Source organism: Electrona antarctica, assembly GCF_951216825.1.
Source record: "Electrona antarctica genome assembly, contig: scaffold_25, whole genome shotgun sequence".
NCBI lineage: Eukaryota > Metazoa > Chordata > Actinopteri > Myctophiformes > Myctophidae > Electrona > Electrona antarctica.
This window is the reverse complement of record NW_027637034.1, coordinates 3,085,813-3,104,371: the sequence shown is the minus strand read 5'-3', so window position 1 is coordinate 3,104,371 and position 18,559 is coordinate 3,085,813. Positions and strand designations below refer to the sequence as shown.

General features: G+C 41.4%; 1 protein-coding gene across 1 annotated transcript; it reads left to right on the top strand.

Annotated features, from left to right (window-relative positions):
• Positions 1–13,679: 13,679 nt before the first annotated feature.
• LOC306919404 (uncharacterized protein) lies at positions 13,680–18,229 on the top strand (the record flags this gene model as incomplete). The annotated part of the gene is made up of 4 exons (XM_079532192.1): positions 13,680–13,940; positions 15,986–16,255; positions 17,038–17,181; positions 18,135–18,229. Exons 1-4 carry the CDS (start codon positions 13,832–13,834, stop codon positions 18,227–18,229), a joined length of 618 nt encoding a protein of 205 aa, XP_079388318.1. The 5' UTR covers positions 13,680–13,831.
• Between the last annotated feature and the right edge of the window lie 330 nt (positions 18,230–18,559).

Here is an 18,559-nt window from a genome sequence, read left to right as displayed (position 1 = left end):
AGCAACGCCCTGCACATAGAAACACACAGACAGACACACATATTAAAACCTGGGAGCTGACCAGTACAACCACAGTCTTATACTGTTGGCCACTAAGCAGCTCCAGGGAAGCAGTTGGGGGTTCAGAATGTCCACACATTACATTGAAAACCTATTTACATCACTGAGTCTGTCTGTGTGTATAGGTAGTACATAAATCAACTGCGCACATTCATTGGAATAAAAATGAATGAATAATAGCCAAAACATATAACTTTATAAAATCAAGCTCAAACTACAGGACAGTAACTACCTGGCATCACCTCCAACGTCAATATGTCCACCATTACATGTTATTTCCTGGAGATTAGACATACTTTGTTCCTGCATTTCAGTGTAGGCTTCATAGACAACTGGTATAAGATAGGTTGACTGCAATGAATAATAAGCAGTCTTTCTAGGAAGCTGTAAATTGACAAGATCAGCCCACTCTGTAATTTCAGTCTGTGTTGTCCCAGTGAAAAGAATAGCCGCTGAAGATAACAAGTTGTTCTCAGGCATTCCACGAGCATCAGGACAAGATTGCCATGCTCCACTGTGGCCACCAATGCAAGTCCACTCAATCTTGATCATGGATCCGTTATAAGTAGTTTTTCTCTCAGAATCATCAATGATTTTCCCACATGTGTGACAAGTGGCAAACAGTTTCATGAGGGCTGTTTCATTTACAATCCACTTCCTTTCGGACCAATCACTGCTATGTTCTGCTACATGAATGCCATCGTCTGAGAAAGACGTTTCCACAGGAGTACATGTACTGCTTGGTGTATGAAATGTGCTGTCCTTTTCACATGGCGTTTCCACTGAACTCTGGCTCGTCTCCAGTATCTCAGGTGCAACTGCTGAGCTTGTGCTCTGTAAGACATACATTCAAATGAACTTAGAACTAGATTTTGTGTACATAGTATATACACACAATTACCAAATAACAGTTGTATTTTGTACATTATGTGTAATGTGTTCATGGTTACTACGTTTACTGTGCCCTAATCAGAATTGTATCTTTTTTGAGCTACACTACACTGAATAAACTGTACATCAGCAACTACCTGTGACTGTGTCCAGGTGGGAGGCAAAGCAAGGTAGGTTCCTGAAGATGATGCCCTTGTTCTTGGAACAGCATGGTCAGACTCAGGGCTGGTGAGAAGTAGCTTCAGGCAGGAATCTCCCACATTCTGAGGGGTACACTGAGGCGTAGACTGTACTAAACCTGAAAACATTTTCCTAGCTTCTTCAGGGCTGGGATCCATTATGGCCTCCAATGTTTCAGTCGTATCCATCACACCAGCAATAGATCCCTATAAACAATAATTGCATGGAAAATGATGACATGCTCAGGTGTGTGTGTACGCATGCACGCACGCACATCGCACACACACCTCAAAATGGAGCACTAAGATCTATTACTTTATCATAGGCCTAAATAGCAGGCAACATATGGAGTAGAGGAAGCAATAATTGCATGGAAAATTATGACTTGCTCAAGTGTGTGTGCATGTGTGGTAGAAGTCTATTAATTATAATTATATATATGTGTGTGTGAAAAGGAGCACTGTCTAAGATCTATTACATAGGGTCATCTAAGAAAGAAATGTCATAGATGCAGTCATGTAGGCCTGCATTAGGAACTTTCATATGTTGTTGACCATACCCATAGTCCCATACCCAATACAGTGTTTGACCCAACTTGACTAGAGTTCTCTGGTTCACAGTATATCACACGTACGTGCATCAATTATAATTCTTCATTCAAAGTGAACATATTAGCCAAGTTAGAAGTAGTATGTGTACTATTTATAGGCTACAATTACGTAGTTGGATGATGGCCAAAACATATGGATACCATCAGGTTATTATTACCGCTCCATCTGATCTCACAGATAGTGAGTCTAATCGAACAGCTTTCTATTAGGTCAATACAACAATCCATTCCATCGTCTTTTATTATTATTATTATTATTATTATTATACGATGTTGATGTTATATACAGTACATGTCTGTCCGTCTGTCTTACCTGGGGTGTTGTAGAACTTGTAGAAGCAGAAGCATGGGTGCATGTGTTTGGACAACACTTCTCTCAAATGGCACACCTTAAACAACACCAGATAATTCATACAGGTGAGAAACCCTATGGATGTGATCAATGTGGACAACACTTCTCTGACAAGTCCACCCTGAAAAAACACCAGAGAATTCACACCGGAGAGAAACCATATGGATGTGATCAGTGTGGACAACACTTCTCTACAATAGGAAACCTTAAAACACACCAGAGGATTCACACTGGAGAAAAACCCTATGGATGTGATCAGTGTGGACAACACTTCTCTCACATGTCCAGCCTTAAAACACACCAGATAATTCACACTGGAGTAAAGGCCTATGGATGTGATCAGTGTGGCCACCACTTCTCTACAATGTCCAGCCTTAAAACACACCAGAGAATTCATACTGGAGAAAAACCCTATGGATGTAATCAGTGTGGACAACATTTCTCTCACATGGTAAGCCTTAAAACACACCTGCGAATTCACACTGGAGAGAAACCCTATGGATGTCATCAGTGTGGACAACACTTCTCTCAAATGAATAACCTTAAAACCCATCAGAGAATACACACTGGAGAGAAACCCTATGGATGTGATCAATGTGGACAACACTTCTCTGACAAGTCCACCCTGAAAAAACACCAGATAATTCACACTGGAGAGAAACCCTATGGATGTGATCAGTGTGGACAACACTTCTCTACAATGGGAAACCTTAAAATACACCAGATAATTCATACTGATGAGAAACCCTATGGATGTGATCATTGTAGACAAAGCTTCTCTTACAAGTCCAACCTTAAAAGCCACCAGAGAATTCACACTGGATAAAAACCCTATGGATGTGATCAGTGTGGACAACACTTCTCTCAAATGAATACCCTTAAAACCCATCAGAGAATACACACTGGAGAGAAACCCTATGGATGTGATCAATGTGGACAACACTTCTCTGACAAGTCCACCCTGAAAAAACACCAGAGAATTCACACTGGAGAGAAACCCTATGGATGTGATCAGTGTGGACAACACTTCTCTCGAATTGCACACCTCAAAAGCCACCAGAGAATTCACACTGGAGAGAAACCCAAATAATTGTGATGTGTTCATAGCTTATTGTAAAATAGCAACACACACACACACACACACACACACACACACACACACACACACACACACACACACACACACACACACACACACACACACACACACACACACAAACAAACGATTAATCTGTGTGAACACTTGGTCAATCAACACCAAGCAGTTAGTGGTTCCAACTCAAGCTCTCTAGCATAAGAAGAGTTTGTAGTTGTCAGTTCTCCACAACTCCTCCAGGATATCAATCATTTCTGATCAGTATGTATCTTAATTTAGATGATTTTTGTCTCGTTCATGTTGGGGATGTTTTTTTTGTCAATGGATACAATGGAGTTTTAATATGTTAGTATGGAAGTTTCTTCTTGTCCAAAATGGGCATTGTTGACACTGTTTCTTAGTATCTCAGCCAGTATACATACAGTAGTGTTCAAATGAGATGTATTCTCTCTCTTTCATGTAGATACCAAGGGCTGGCATTATAAGCTGAGGCAATTAAGAGATAAGAAATTAGCATATGTTTTTGTATATAATGTATTTTCTAGTGATTTGTTGTAAGCACACGTGAGAATATTTCAAATAAAACCAGGCCTTTCCTCCTTCATATTACTGTTGATCAATTGTATTATTATCACATTTCACATTATGAAAGCATAATAATGATCTTAGTGGAGTAGGTATGGAGACATGGTAGACTTCTGTTACTGAACAAACAATATAGCCTATCAATGATTACTAGAGCTATTTTAACAAAACATATCCCTTACAACACCATTAACATTTCACAAAGGATAACAATAAGTTCCATGTGATGATATACCTATTTCTGTAGTTCTGCTGAAACTCATCATAGTCAAAGGTGTAAAATGGTCTCAGTTCATCCATAATGTGATCATTAACAGGAGATCTATCAGACAACTGAGTGTTCCTCATTCCCTCAGAGCAACACAACGCGAACAACCTCACAAATACAGTTGTTGCTGTTATTGTGTCTTTGTTGTTAATGACAGTGTAATCATGGATATAGGTTATGATTATTATAATCTCAATGAATTATTCTGATTTATCCTGATCATGAATTAATAATGCCTTACACTATGGACACATGGCCTACACATTACACAATGGGATTTCATTGTAAATATAGACAAGAAAGATAATGAGAACATTATTGCACAATATGATATGAGACTTTGAGGATTTGACAATATACTAATTTGTTGTTAGGCCTTGACCAATCCTGTACAGAAACCCCACCACTGTCTTCTAAAGTCGAAACAAATTGAACTTGCATTGCAACTTAATACAATACAAAATAAAAGTACAGCGTGTGCGGTAGTATACTTGTAAAATACAAAATGTGAAGGCTTGTGTACTATTTATGAAGACTGTTTGCAATAACTGTAGGGGGTGGGTGGCATTTTGTGTTTTGGAAAACTGTTTTTCTTGTTTCTTCACCAGAGCTGTTTCTATGTTACTGAAAGAATATGGAGCAATCCCTTAATGGATCTTCTGCAGTAACACTTCATTAATATCCACTTATTCCTATTTCTGTTTGTTTATTATTTCATTTTTAATGTTTTTAGTTATCCTTTGGACGCTGATTTATATGTTGTTGTTTTGGCATACGACAACCCAATTCTGGGATAGAAGACACTTGATGTATGTATGCTGTACTGTATGCTGTCAAAATGTAAAAAAGCAATACAATTATAAATTACAAAAAAAAATATCCACTTATTAAATATTTTTAGACTGTACATATATTATCCAGATAGTCAGATACTCTATATTGTGGACAACACTTCTCTCAAATTACACACCTCAAAAGGTGTGCAAATTACACACAAAGCAGTTAGTGGTTCCAACTCAAGCTCTCTAGCATAAGAAGAGTTTGTAGTTGTCAGTTCTCCACAACTCCTCCAGGATATCAATCATTTCTGATCAGTATGTAAAAGCTTAATTTAGTTGATTTTTGTCTCGTTCGTGTTGGGGATGTTTTTTTTGTCAATGGATACAATGGAGTTTTAATATGTTAGTATGGAAGTTTCTTCTTGTCCAAAATGGGCATTGTTGACACTGTTTCTTAGTATCTCAGCCAGTATACATACAGTAGTGTTCAAATGAGATGTATTCTCTCTCTTTCATGTAGATACCAAGGGCTGGCATTATAAGCTGAGGCAATTAAGAGAGAAGAAATTAGCATATGTTTTTGTATATAATGTATTTTCTAGTGATATGTTGTAAGCACACGTGAGAATATTTCAAATAAAACCAGGCCTTTCCTCCTTCATATTACTGTTGATCAATTGTATTATTATCACATTTCACATTATGAAAGCATAATAATGATCTTAGTGGAGTAGGTATGGAGACATGGTAGACTTCTGTTACTGAACAAACAATATAGCCTATCAATGATTACTAGAGCTATTTTAACAAAACATATCCCTTACAACACCATTAACATTTCACAAAGGATAACAATAAGTTCCATGTGATGATAGACCTATTTCTGTAGTTCTGCTGAAACTCATCATAGTCAAAGGTGTAAAATGGTCTCAGTTCATCCATAATGTGATCATTAACAGGAGATATATCAGACAACCAGTGACCATTAACACGTTGAATATCTGCATTTGAATGCATTGTCTATAGTGAATGAAGCATCAGCATCATCATTTAGCATGTTTTAACATGGGAAAGAGTGTGGGGGTTGTTCACTATTTAGCATTAACATTTGTTTTATTAAAGTGCAGCCACAAGCCTATTGAAACTAATTCCACGAGTGCTCCTCATTCCCTCAGAGCAACACAACCTGAACAATGACTTGACTTGTGTCCCATGAATATAGGATATGAGTATTATCCTAACTTATCCTGACTTATCCTGATCATGAATGAATACCTTACACTATGGACACATGTCTCTGCACACAAGCCTACACATTACACAATGGGATTTCACTGTAAATATAGATAAGATATAAAATGAGAACAATAGAGCACAGTAGACTTTGAGGATTTGACAATATACTCATTTTTTGTCAGGCATTGACCAGTCCTGTACAGAACCCAGACCACTGTCTTCTATACTACAGTGGAAACAAATTGAACTTACATTGCAACCTAATGAAATAAAAAATAAAACTACAGGGGATGCGGTAGTATACTTGTTACTTAGATGTGAAGGCTTGTAGACTATATGAAGACTGTTTGCAATCATTTTAGGGGGTGGGTGGCAGTTTTTTTTTTGTGGAATGTGGATAAATCCTCTGAATGGCTCAATCTGCTGCAGTAACAATTAATTAATATCCACTTATTCAATATTGTTGACTGTACATATATTATCCAGATACTCAGTCCATACAGTACTTGGTTATATATTCATATATTAAATATGATTCATAGTTTAGATTTAATCTCACAGTTTGTTAGGTTGTGATTGGTGGAGAGAATGACGCATTAGCCATCAACATTGTAGCCTATTTACATTTTAACCTGGGGGAAGAATGTGGGGTTTGATCATTATTTAACATTTAAAAAAAACATTGAATAAAAGTGCAGTCACAACAACCCTATTGAAACTAATTCCACACACCTGAGTGCTCCTCATTCCCTCAGAGCAACACAACGTGAACAACCTCACAAATACAGTTGTTGCTGTTATTGTGTCTTTGTTGTTAATGACAGTGTAATCATGGATATATGTTATGATTATTATAATCTCAATGAATTATTCTGATTTATCCTGATCATGAATTAATAATGGCTTACACTATGGACACATGTTTCAGCACACAGGCCTACACATTACTGTTTTTCTTGTTTCTTCACCAGAGCTGGTTCTATGTTACTGAAAGAATGTGGAGCAATCCTCTTAATGGCTCTGCTGCAGTAACACTTCATTAATATCCACTTATTCAATATTGTTAGACTGTACATATATTATCCAGATAGTCAGATACTCTATATTGGATATAGATAGATTCATATATTAAGTATGAAGCTTACAAATAAATCTCACAGTTATCAGTTTATTTCTAGAATGTTGCATAGAGCATGACCTGGGGGAGGAGTCAGAGAGGGGTGGAGCACATGCAGCAGTTTGTTAGGTTGTGATTGGTGGCTGATGATTCTATTGTTCCACTCTTTGGCCAATCAACACCAAGCAGTTAGTGGTTCCACCTCAGGCTCTCTAGTATAAGAAGAGTTTGTAGTTGTCAGTTCTCCACAACTCCTCCAGGATATCAATACTTTCTGATCACATCTGACTGTGGACTCCAGGCTTGAAGTGAAGATGGACTCTCTCAGTGCCACTTCAAACGATTCTGCTCAACAGGGAGGACCCAATGATCGCCAAGACCTCTGTAAGTTGCTTACTGTGTCTATATTGATATACAGAATGTCATAAGGATGGTTTGTTTATCTAGTAATTTGTTTGTTTTCATTTATTTTAACATTGCCTAATTGTTTTGTGTCTTTTCTAAAATATTAAACGATTGTGGAATCGAAATATAAATGGATGCTAAATTGATAATTGGGTACATTAACTCACTCAAAAACACTAGTTTTTGCTAGTCCAGGAATGCCTCTAAACAACATTTCCTTTTTCTTTATTTCCAATTCAGTGTTGCATCATCAGTCTGGCTTCCCTGTTCTACCAGAGGTGAATGAACAAAGAAGCTTGGCTAAGCAAAAATGCCACTGCTGTGATCAGTGTGGAAAACGCTTCCCTACAATGTCCAAATACACCAGGGGATTCACACTGGAGAGAAACCCTATGGATGTGATCAGTGTGGACAACACTTCTCGCACATGACAACCTTAAAACACACCAGAGAATACACACCAGAGAGAAACCCTATGGATGTGATCAGTGTGGACAACACTTCTCTACAATGGGACAACTTAAAACACACCAGATAATTCATACTGGAGAAAAACCCTATGGATGTGATCAGTGTGGACAACATTTCTCTCACACTGTAAGCCTTAAATCACACCAGATAATTCATACTGGAGAAAAAACCTATGGATGTGATCAGTGTGGACAACACTTCTCTCACATGTCCAGCCTTAAAACACACCAGATAATTCACACTGGAGTAAAGGCCTATGGATGTGATCAGTGAAGTGAGCAGTGCAACTGGTCTGTACTTATTCCCTACAGCTCGCTGTTCTCTACAGTTGCGCGGTGCAACTGTAGAGAACAGTTGCACCGCTCACTTCACAGGGGTGTGATTTTTATTATTACAGTAGAAGTTTACAGACCAAACTGTAAATGAAAGGTTTACATGACTTTCTGCCTCATTCCGTATATAGCGAGCTGTATTGAATAAGCAGAGAACAGAATATGGGACAGAGTTGCACCACTCACTTCACAGGGGTGTGATTTTTATTATTACTACAGTAGAAGTTTTTTTCTTATGAAAGCAGAGAGTCTTCTGTTTCATACGGTATATAGTATTTATATGTCGCAATAGGCCTTATTTTGTGAATCTTGAGTTCAGGTCCATGTCTTCTCTGCAGTTATATATGGTGGGCGCAAGGTGCATTCAATAACCAATTTATGACAAACTGTACATGGGATCAATGTTTACTCTTTTCCTCGTAAAAGTACACATTCAGGGCTTTCATTCGGTGTATAGGATGTATAGCATATTTATTATGTTTATTTTTATATCTGCCTGTCAATGTCTGACTATAAACCTTCATAACTCTGCTTTCTTAGATGAAAAAAAAAAGCTTCACCTCGTCCAGAGAGGTGCTAAGCCCGGCTGTGATGTCGACGACAAGGAAAAAATGACTTCCACAGATCACAACACCACGGTTTAGGACGCGGAAAAGTTCGTTATACATTACACCCGGGTCGATTACGTCCCCGACGCGTTCATTGCGGTCTTATCACTACAATTATAATGAATAAAAAAGCGTTACAATCACACGTCCGAGCGATCTCCGATTATGACAGCTCTGCATGGCGATACGTGATCCCCCAACGGAAGAATGTCTGTTGTCATGGCGGCCCCTCGATACTGTGGTTCGTTTGTTAGTTCGTAGTATGAAGAAGGAAACATGCATCTGTCCATGTGTGTTGCAGACGTTATGCAATGCCGATCCGGTGCAGATCATGTGTTTAGGCAGCGTTCCGTTCATCATGTTTTTTTCCGAGAGACAGAGCCCCTATCTCGCAAGGACCTCCTCCTCAGGAGAAACAGGAGGGGAGGGGGGAATCGAGTATTATAGTGTTGGGTGAAATGTCCGAGGTGGAGGAAAGCCTGGTGAGGCGAGGTTAGGTGAAATTTGATTCTTCTATTCACACACCGACTAGATCATGGCATTGGCGCGTCCATTTTACCCTGGCTTCTACACGTAACGCGGCCCGCCCTCCTGTTTTCAGGAGGGGAGGGGGCTTTTTCTTTTTCTTTTTTTTCTGATCACGTGAGCGGGACTAAGCAGCAATGACAGGGGGATGGTTCTTCATTGTCCGGGTGGGTAAAAAGACGAATTAAAGTATTCAATAAAAAAGTGATTAAAACGTATGGATACGTGATTCGCACCGGACGTTTGATTAATTAAAGACGTACGGATACGTGGTTAGCAAATTATGTGTTAACAGTAACACTCTCGCTCTGCTCACTGTAGCCGGAAAGGGGACCATTAATGACCCACCCCAATAGGGTCTTAATGGCATATGGCCCATTGCCACGACTGTTCACAACTTCCCACGGTTCAAGCAGTTTAGAGGCATTGGTACCTATCAATAGCTCAACATTGGCTTGAATGCGTGGAAGAACAACCCCATTCAAATATGGCCACTTAGCCAGCTCCTCTTCTTTAATGATGTTATTGGTGGTTACAGGCATTTGAGTGTAAACCTTGGGCAGGTCATAGAAATGCTGTCATTGGGCTTGAGATTTCCAGGCCAGTCAGCATATAGCTGGAGACAATTGCCTTTGGGCCCATGGTTAGTAAGCCGATTTTGGCTTTCCGTCCATTTAGATTCAACCTTTTCATCAGGGCCTCTGAACAAAAGGTGTCGGTACTGCCGGGGTCAAGGAATGCATACGTTTCAATTATTTTGTGTCCCTTGCTGGACTTCACCTGCACAGGTAAGATTGACAGAACGCCATTGCTGTCACCGGCCCCCGTTTGTCCACAAGTTTGCAAAGACACCTGTGCATTGCTCACTGATTGTTTCTTTGGCTGTTTTGTGTATGTGTTGCTTGCTCTCTCCTTTTGATCAAATTCAATATGAAGAAGACTGGGATGTTTTTTGTTGGACACCTTGCAAATCAAACGGTCAACACAAAATTTGCTTAAATGTCCAACATGAAGGCAGCCAAAACAGATTCCTTTTTGCTTTATAAAGGTAACCTTGTCCCTGTGTGACTTCTTCTCCATCTGTGTGGGATTCTGAATGTCCCCAAAGACTGGGTCAGACACAATTTTAACCTGGCGCTCAATGAAAGTCACAATATCTGTGAATTGGGGTCTGCGATAGTGTCTTTCCATTATCCCACACGCAGAGACTCTCCAAATCTCTCTTAGCTTGTAAGGAAGCTTTGAAATCACCGTTTTCATGTTGGCCGCCATGTCAAGTTCCCTCATATACTGTACCGTCTCCATGGCATTACAACACTGGCGAAGGAAGAGTAAATACGCTTGAAGGGATTTCAGATCTTCAGATTTCAACAGCGGCCAGTTGAGTACCTTCTCCATGTATGCTGCCGTGATCTTGTACTCATCTCCGAAGTGTTGCTCAAGGAGGTATTTTGCCATGTCATAGCCTCTGTCTGGCTCCATGTGTTGACAGCTGCGTACAAGCTCGTTGGGCTGACCCTTGGTGTACCTTTCCAAGTAGTACAGACAATCACCTTTGTTGCTTGTGTTTCTCTCCACGCAGTGTACAAAGGCCCTGACAGAGGTTCTGTATCGTAGAGGATCCCCGTCAAAACATGGAATCTCTCTGGGTGGCAGTAAGTGAGAGGTTTGCTGTTCCATTAGCATTGCCGTAATGTCATTTTGTTTTTGTAGCAAGTTGCATACAGTTGAGGTTTCATTGGGTTGAGGAGAAAAGACAGTCTGTGTCATTGGAGTGTTCAGGTGAGTAGTGTGGCTCTTGTACTGTGCTGCATTCAAAGGTACAGATAGTGGTGGTTGTGTTTGAATGAGTGCTTGCTGCTGTGGGGGTTGTGAACTGAGTGCTTGCTGCTGTTGTATGAGTGGTTGTTGTGTAGCTGGTTCATATTCTCTGGCATGGGGATTGAATGTGACTGAAGGTTATTTTGGCTTTGCCCCTTTCCTATTTCCTAAGTATGAGTCCATTCCATCAGATGGTGCCTGTGAAGGGGTTTGGTGACTGGGGGATTGTAGCACTGCTATTTTGGCATTAGCAGCTGCCAGTTGTGCCTCCAGTTCCAGTCTTTCCTTCTTCTTTCTTAGCATTTCTCTTTTTTGTAACATTTCCCTTTGCAGCATTTCTTCCTCTTCCTCAATGGCATGCTTTTATTTTAATGCTGCAGCATGTATGGCAAGTGCAGCTCTCTCTGCCTCTGCCTGCTTGCAAGCCGATGAGGTGCTGGACCTGCTTGTTCCAGACCTGGTGTGACGTTTATGAGTGGATTTTGTGCTTTCAACATTTGAAATGCTGTCATTGGGATTGATTTCAACATCATCATCACTTTGCACAGTTTGTGTATTTGTTCAGTCATTCACCTCCTCAATAAAGTCATGGACATTGATCATTTTGACCTTGAACCATATGTCATGTTTCTCATTTTCTTCAGGAGGGATTAATGGCAAGAGTGCATTTTGTGCCTCTCTTGCGTCCTTGCAGAGGTTGAGATATTTCATGAATACATTTTGCACTTCCTGTTTGCATCCTCCTCCACTTTGCATTAATTCTCCAATAGTTTTCTGCAAGTTGGCCTTGTTTAATTTAGATTTTCTCTCCTTTTGTAGTGAGTCAATTTTCTCAGCTAAGGCCTTTGGTGTTAATTTCACCTTGCGTTTTGTGGTAACCTGTGATTCAACCTGTGGTTCAACCTGTGATTCAATTTCACTGTGAGCACCTTGACCTGTGGTGGTCACATTGGACTGTGTTTCAGCCTCTGTGGACTGTTTTTCACCCTCTGATGGTTCAACCATTGCATCACCATTTGAGCACGTAACGTGCGCTTCAGCCACTGGGGGCTCTTGTGCCACGTTTGGCTCAGTTGGACCCAGAACACCATTATCTGAATCCATTATTGCAATTAAACCAACAGTGTCAAAATATAAAAACAGTACCTTGTTATTTCACAGTAAAAACCCACAGTTATTCATCACAGTTACAACCATCACATTAAAACCTTAAGACCTTATAAAAAAAGGAGTTGAAAACCATAAAACCACCAATGCATTGGATTTCACCAATCGCTTTTGTTTTGTTCTTCTCTCTTTCTCAAAGTACCTTTTGTGTGCACACATTTTTTTTATATGGCCATATAGGTTAACCAGCTGGTAGCGCGCTACGTTACCTTTCTGTGCACAGAGGACCGGCCCAATTCAAACTGGGCTAGGCGTCCCAATGCCACGATCAAGCACCGGGGAGTTGTGCTGCTCCAAGCGCTGCGAGGAGGGCTGGCAGCGCGGCTGTCCGCTCACCGGGATGTTCTGGCGGGCAGTGGCTGCGCTGCAGTGCTGGTCCAAACCGTCGCGGTGCGGCCGGGCTGGCTGGCTGCTGGTCCGAGCGCTGCGAGGCGGGCGGGCCGGCTGGCTGCTGGTCCGTACGCGTGTCCTCGCGGTGCCTCCGAGCCGAGGCGAGGGTCCTCGCTCACGCCGGATATGTCAATCCATTTATTGAGCAAATCCACATTTGCAGCAGTAGTATTCAAACTTAAATAAACTGTAATAAACAACAAACTGAACCATCGACCACGCACGGTCGAAAACTGTCGTCTTCCCCTGTCACACCTGAGTGCCATCACAGTGACCGGTAATACGGGTTTCCATGACAACCACCCACCATTCTGACTGACTGATTGCCATGACGTCATGATATAAGAAGGACACATCATTTGGTCATTAGTTCATTTAAATAAATAAAACAAAATAAACAAAAAGCATTTTGGCTCCAACAATCTATCTATCTATCTATCTATCTATCTATCTATCTATCTATCTATCTATCTATCTATCTATCTATCTATCTATCTATCTATCTATCTATCTATCTGTGGCAGTTACACACCTCCACCACCAGGGGGCGAAAGGCATTAAGGCAACAGTGCCTGGATTCTTTATTGCGCATGCGTACAAACTTTGACCCGGTCGGAAGTACTTGTTTGCATCACGTGGCCACGCTAGTTATCCACGGTAATGTTGTTGTCGTGCCTCTCGGGAATTGTTGATGTTTGTGCCTTTATTACACATTCTATATTACAGTAGGAACAGAAAGCTTGGTGGAAATGTCTCCCAAAGGTGAAAAGCGTCAAATGGAGTCTGTACGGCTTTAGATAAATGAACAGCTAGCGTCGGTGGGAGAGGAGATATTGTTTGTTGTGGACAAACAGCAGCGTGGCGCTGCTGATGTTTGTAGTGTGGAGCTTAGCGTCAGAGTGTTTGTGTTGGAGCGCCTCAGCGCGGTGGGAGAGTTCATGGTCAACCTCTTCCAGAGAGAGATGGAGACACTAGAAACTCTGCTGGAGACACAAAACAAACGGTTGGACATTGATTTTGTTATGGACATCGATCTACACACTGCAGGTTAGTAGACTCTGAACAACACCAGATTAGCTACAAGTAGCATTAAGCTAGCTGAACTGAACTACATTTACCAGTAGTTATACTAGCCCTGAAACATGTTGTTCATACGCCATATCCAACAGAAAAAAGGTGCAAAGAGGAATTGTAATTCAACGAAAAAATATGTATGCCTATTATGTTACACAAAAGTCCACTTGAATAATCAAACTGAAAAGGTCAAATTAATAGCTCCAAAATAATAATAATAATTCGTATGCTAGTAAGTAGGTATGAAATAAGGTCAAAAACTGTATGCCAGCCTCACCAAACATTTTCCATTGTTCTCAAAAGGCATGTCAAGAGACCTTAAACAGGCTACCCCACTTCCTCTCCCACTGAGCCTTTCAAAAATAAAATACAAGTTACAATTCACTGTTCCAGACTCACTGCAGAGGAGCTTTTACTTTGAAGGGGAGAAATTATAAAGGAAGTGCAAAGGGGCTCACTAAATTGACATGACATACTAAGTTTCTAATTAGAGGTGGAGGCTTCTATTAATCCAAATTATAACTATCTTTTCCAAAACAATATTTGATATATATGAAAATAAACATTATGAAAGAAGTGAACAAATAAATAAAACAAAAATGGCGCCAACACATGTCATGACACAACTGAAGCCAGTTTTACGCAATCGCTACATTTACATGGAAAACGTGTACATAAACATTCAGATTTCAAACAAAGTCCTCACCACATGTGCCACAGGTGTTAGAAATTTGCTGGTATTAGGGGCACGGTGGCACAGTTGGTAGTGCTGTCGCCTCACAGCTAGAAGGTCCTGGGTTCGATTCCCGCTAGGGGCGCTGTGGGTGCTGGCGGCGTGTTTCCCCCTCCGCGTCATCAGTGCCCATACCCGAGGCGGGGTTTGCGAAAGGGCCTTTATGTGTGGAGTTTGCATGTTCTCCCTTGCATGTTCTCCCTGTGTCTCCTAGGGTAGGTACCCTCACAAAAACATGCAGTAATCCTGGTCTCTAAACTGCCTCCCCCTGGCCAGCCGGGGCGCCTGATGGAGGGGTAAGGAACTGGTTGGAATAACGTGTTCCTTCCACGTGTTCCATTCACAGTTGCACACCGGGAACACACTCGCCTATTTGTCTGTATTGGCAGAGCGGTCAGCGTGCCTATATCGAACACACCCAGTGCCACACTCCTCCCGACCGATAGGGGCGCGTAGTTGAAAGCCAATGGCAAAAAAACCCAGCTTGGATAAAAATACCTTTTATTACACAACGCGGGATGCAGCAATGCTAATCGCTGTACCAGTACATTTCTAACACCCGTGGCACATGTGAGTACTTTATATTTGAAATCTGAATGTTTATGTACACGTTTGCTCTGTAAATGTAGCGATCGTGTAAAACAGGCGGAAGTTAAGCCATGACGCTCGTGAAGTACGAGCGTCATGTGAACCATGGCTATAGTTATACTAGCCCTAGAATGTCTGTGATCATACATAAATTACATATATTCCTGTATACACAGCCATACACCGGATGCCGACATAAATGTGCTCCACGCTCCGGACAATATGTGTAGTTTCACAACCATGTAAAAGTTCTAAGGGCGAGGGGTCCGGAATGACAGCTGGACTTCCCTTTATGACAGTCACTCGCAGGGCAGGGTTTTCTGCTGCAGCCTAGGCTCCAGAGTCGGAGGCACGGCGTGCAGAGTGCCTTTTTAAATCCATTCTCTGCAGCTGTAAGAAATTAATTAATATCAAACCGAAAGAGCGCGTATTACATTCTAAAAGACAAGTGTAGGTTACATTAATGAAAAACACATCGGTGCCACAAATGACGGCTACATCGGTGAGACCGATGTCGGGCTCTACTCACAACGCCTTGCTCTGTGAGGCATTGTGAAGAGACTCGAGACATTTTTAAAACGATGGTTATCCTGACAAAACAAATAGGAGAATAAATGTCATCTTTGAGTTGACAAAAGCACTTTGAGTTGCTCTGCTGATGCTACCTTCGCTCTCCTCCTTCTGTCTGTGTGTAAAGAGGTTTCATCTGAATATGAGGAGAGGAGATCCAGTCTGGTCCAGGAGGAACCACAACCTCCACAACATCAGGAGAGAAGATCCAGTCTGGTCCAGGAGGAACCACACCCTCCACAGATTAAAGAGGAACAACAGGAGAGGAGTTCCAGTCTGGTCCAGGAGGAACCACACCCTCCACAGATTAAAGACGAACAACAGGAGAGGAGATCCAGTCTGGTCCAGGAGGAACCACAACCTCCACAGATTAAAGATGAACAGGAAGATGAGACTGGTGAGTCAACTTTGACATTACTACGTAGGAATATGTGGTGCAAGACTCTCTCAGGTAAAACAAATGTATGTAATGTAATTATATTAGTGTTATTCTAACAAGACTAAAGGGTCATTCAGCAACTGTAACGATAAATATATAATTTGGTAACTCATGGTCCCCCAAAAGACAGACAGACAGACACACAGCATGTTGTTTCCGCTCGTGCTGCTACAAAAGTATAGTTTTATTCCTAAAGTATAAGTTTGAACCCATAATCATGTATAGATCATGTAAGATTTTTGGCATAAATGGTGAGGAAAAAAGAAAGAAGAAATAACTTGTGTGTGCGTGAGACCATTTAAAGCACGAGACATGGTACGCGCACCACTGGACCACTCAAAGGGTTAAGTGATCTGTCCAGGAAGGTTCTAATCATCAATCAGCACCAGACACAGTGGTGGATTATTGAGCCACAATGGTTCTGTAGGCTCCACCTGGGCAACGGTGGTTCTGTAGGCTCCACCTGGGCAACGGTGGTGCTGCAGGCTCCACCTGGGCAACGGTGGTGCTGTAGGCTCCGCTTGCAGCTTGAATGGCCCTCCTAAAGGCCTCACCGTGGGGTTGTTGGGCTTCCTCCTCACGGAAGACACAGGCTGGGGCGCCAACCCATACTGCTCCCGGGTGCCGTCCACATTCCGGCTATCACCCGTCTCTCCGGTGGTCACCAGATTATTCCTGGTTGTTCAGTAAACCCTTTTTGAATGATAAGTACAAGTTGTTTCTACTGGTGATTTCCACAGAGCACCACAGGGAGAGGTCTACAGTATCTAGAGAGATGGCCTCCAAAAGACATTCAACAGTGTCAGAGGAACAGCCAGAGGTGGACCAGAGACGTGGACTGTTTGATGCGAAGATGCAACCTTTAGTAAAGTTGTACCGTATAGGTATGTGCTGTTTTGTTACTTACATAAAGGGATATTTCACTTTCAAAATAATTGTGGGTAATGTTATCGTCTACTCAGGCTTTTTGTGAACACTTTGGACAGTTTTGAATTTTCTCAATTCAGTATTTAGATATTTTATATTCATTTTTATCAGACAAGCCCATTGTAACTTCAAACTCCATTTTAACCATCGTAGATACACAGAAAACACCCATCCCTGGTTCTGATATTGTCCTTCCTTAGAGAGGGACAGCCATAGCTGAATGGGTAGAGAGCCCGTCTAGGAAACAGAATGTACCACAGTGATGTTGTTAGGTCTAGAGTGGGTCCCAGGACCCACAGGTGGGAGTCCTAATATAAATGGTATTTTTTGAGAAATTGTAATTGTTTGTTATTATTGCATTCATACAAAGGTAGTCAAGTTCCTTAAGGGAAATTAGGTCCTAATTTTGTATATCATTACTTCAAAATGGATCAAATCAATGGTATACAATACTAGCTCCTCGATCAGATAAAACGTCAAGTTTTCTGACGCGACTTCTTTAACATAGCGGCGGCGGCGGTGTGTGGCAGCGTGTGGTCACTGCCAAACGGCTTCTCAGATAGTCTATAATGTCAGTGATACGATAAGAGCAACATTGCTTTTATTTAAAGCAACGTACAAAACGGACGAACTGGAAGCAAAATAAAACAAAAGAATGGCGGCGGCTAAAAAGAAAAAAGCTGAAGATCTGGAGGAGATCAAGGAGACGCTATACTCTCTGACAAGAGAAGTTGAGAAAGTGTCCAAACAGCAATAAATGATAATGAACCTGGTGGAACAAATCACAGAACTAAAAAATCTGGTGAAAGAGAGAGGAGAAAATTGAGTTCCTGGAGAGTCGAGTGGATGACCTTGAACTATATACCCGAATGGAAGATGTGATTGTAACCGGATTGAAAACCACTCACAGGAGCTATGCGAGAGCTACGGAGACCGGCGGTAACGCCGCCGACTCTGACGAGCCCCCTCCAGAAGAACAACAATCACTGGAGCAGCAAGTCGTAGCATTCTTTGTGAGTAAAGAAGTGAATCTACAAAGCGACCAAATCGCTGCATGTCACACCCTCCCCCTCCCCAAAAACAAAAGAAAAAACAAAAAGCAGTTCAATACCAGCCATAATACCAGCCATAATAGTGAGATTTGTGAATCGAAAACACAAAATCGAGCTACTGAGGAAGTGGAGGAAACTGGAGGGAAGTGGAGTGTACATGAATGAGCATCTCACTAATAAGAATGTAGACATTGCTAAACACGCTCGTATGCTAAAGAAAGAAGGCAACATCCAGGCAACGTGGACGCGAAATTGTACGGAACACCAGAGGAAGCCAAGGTCG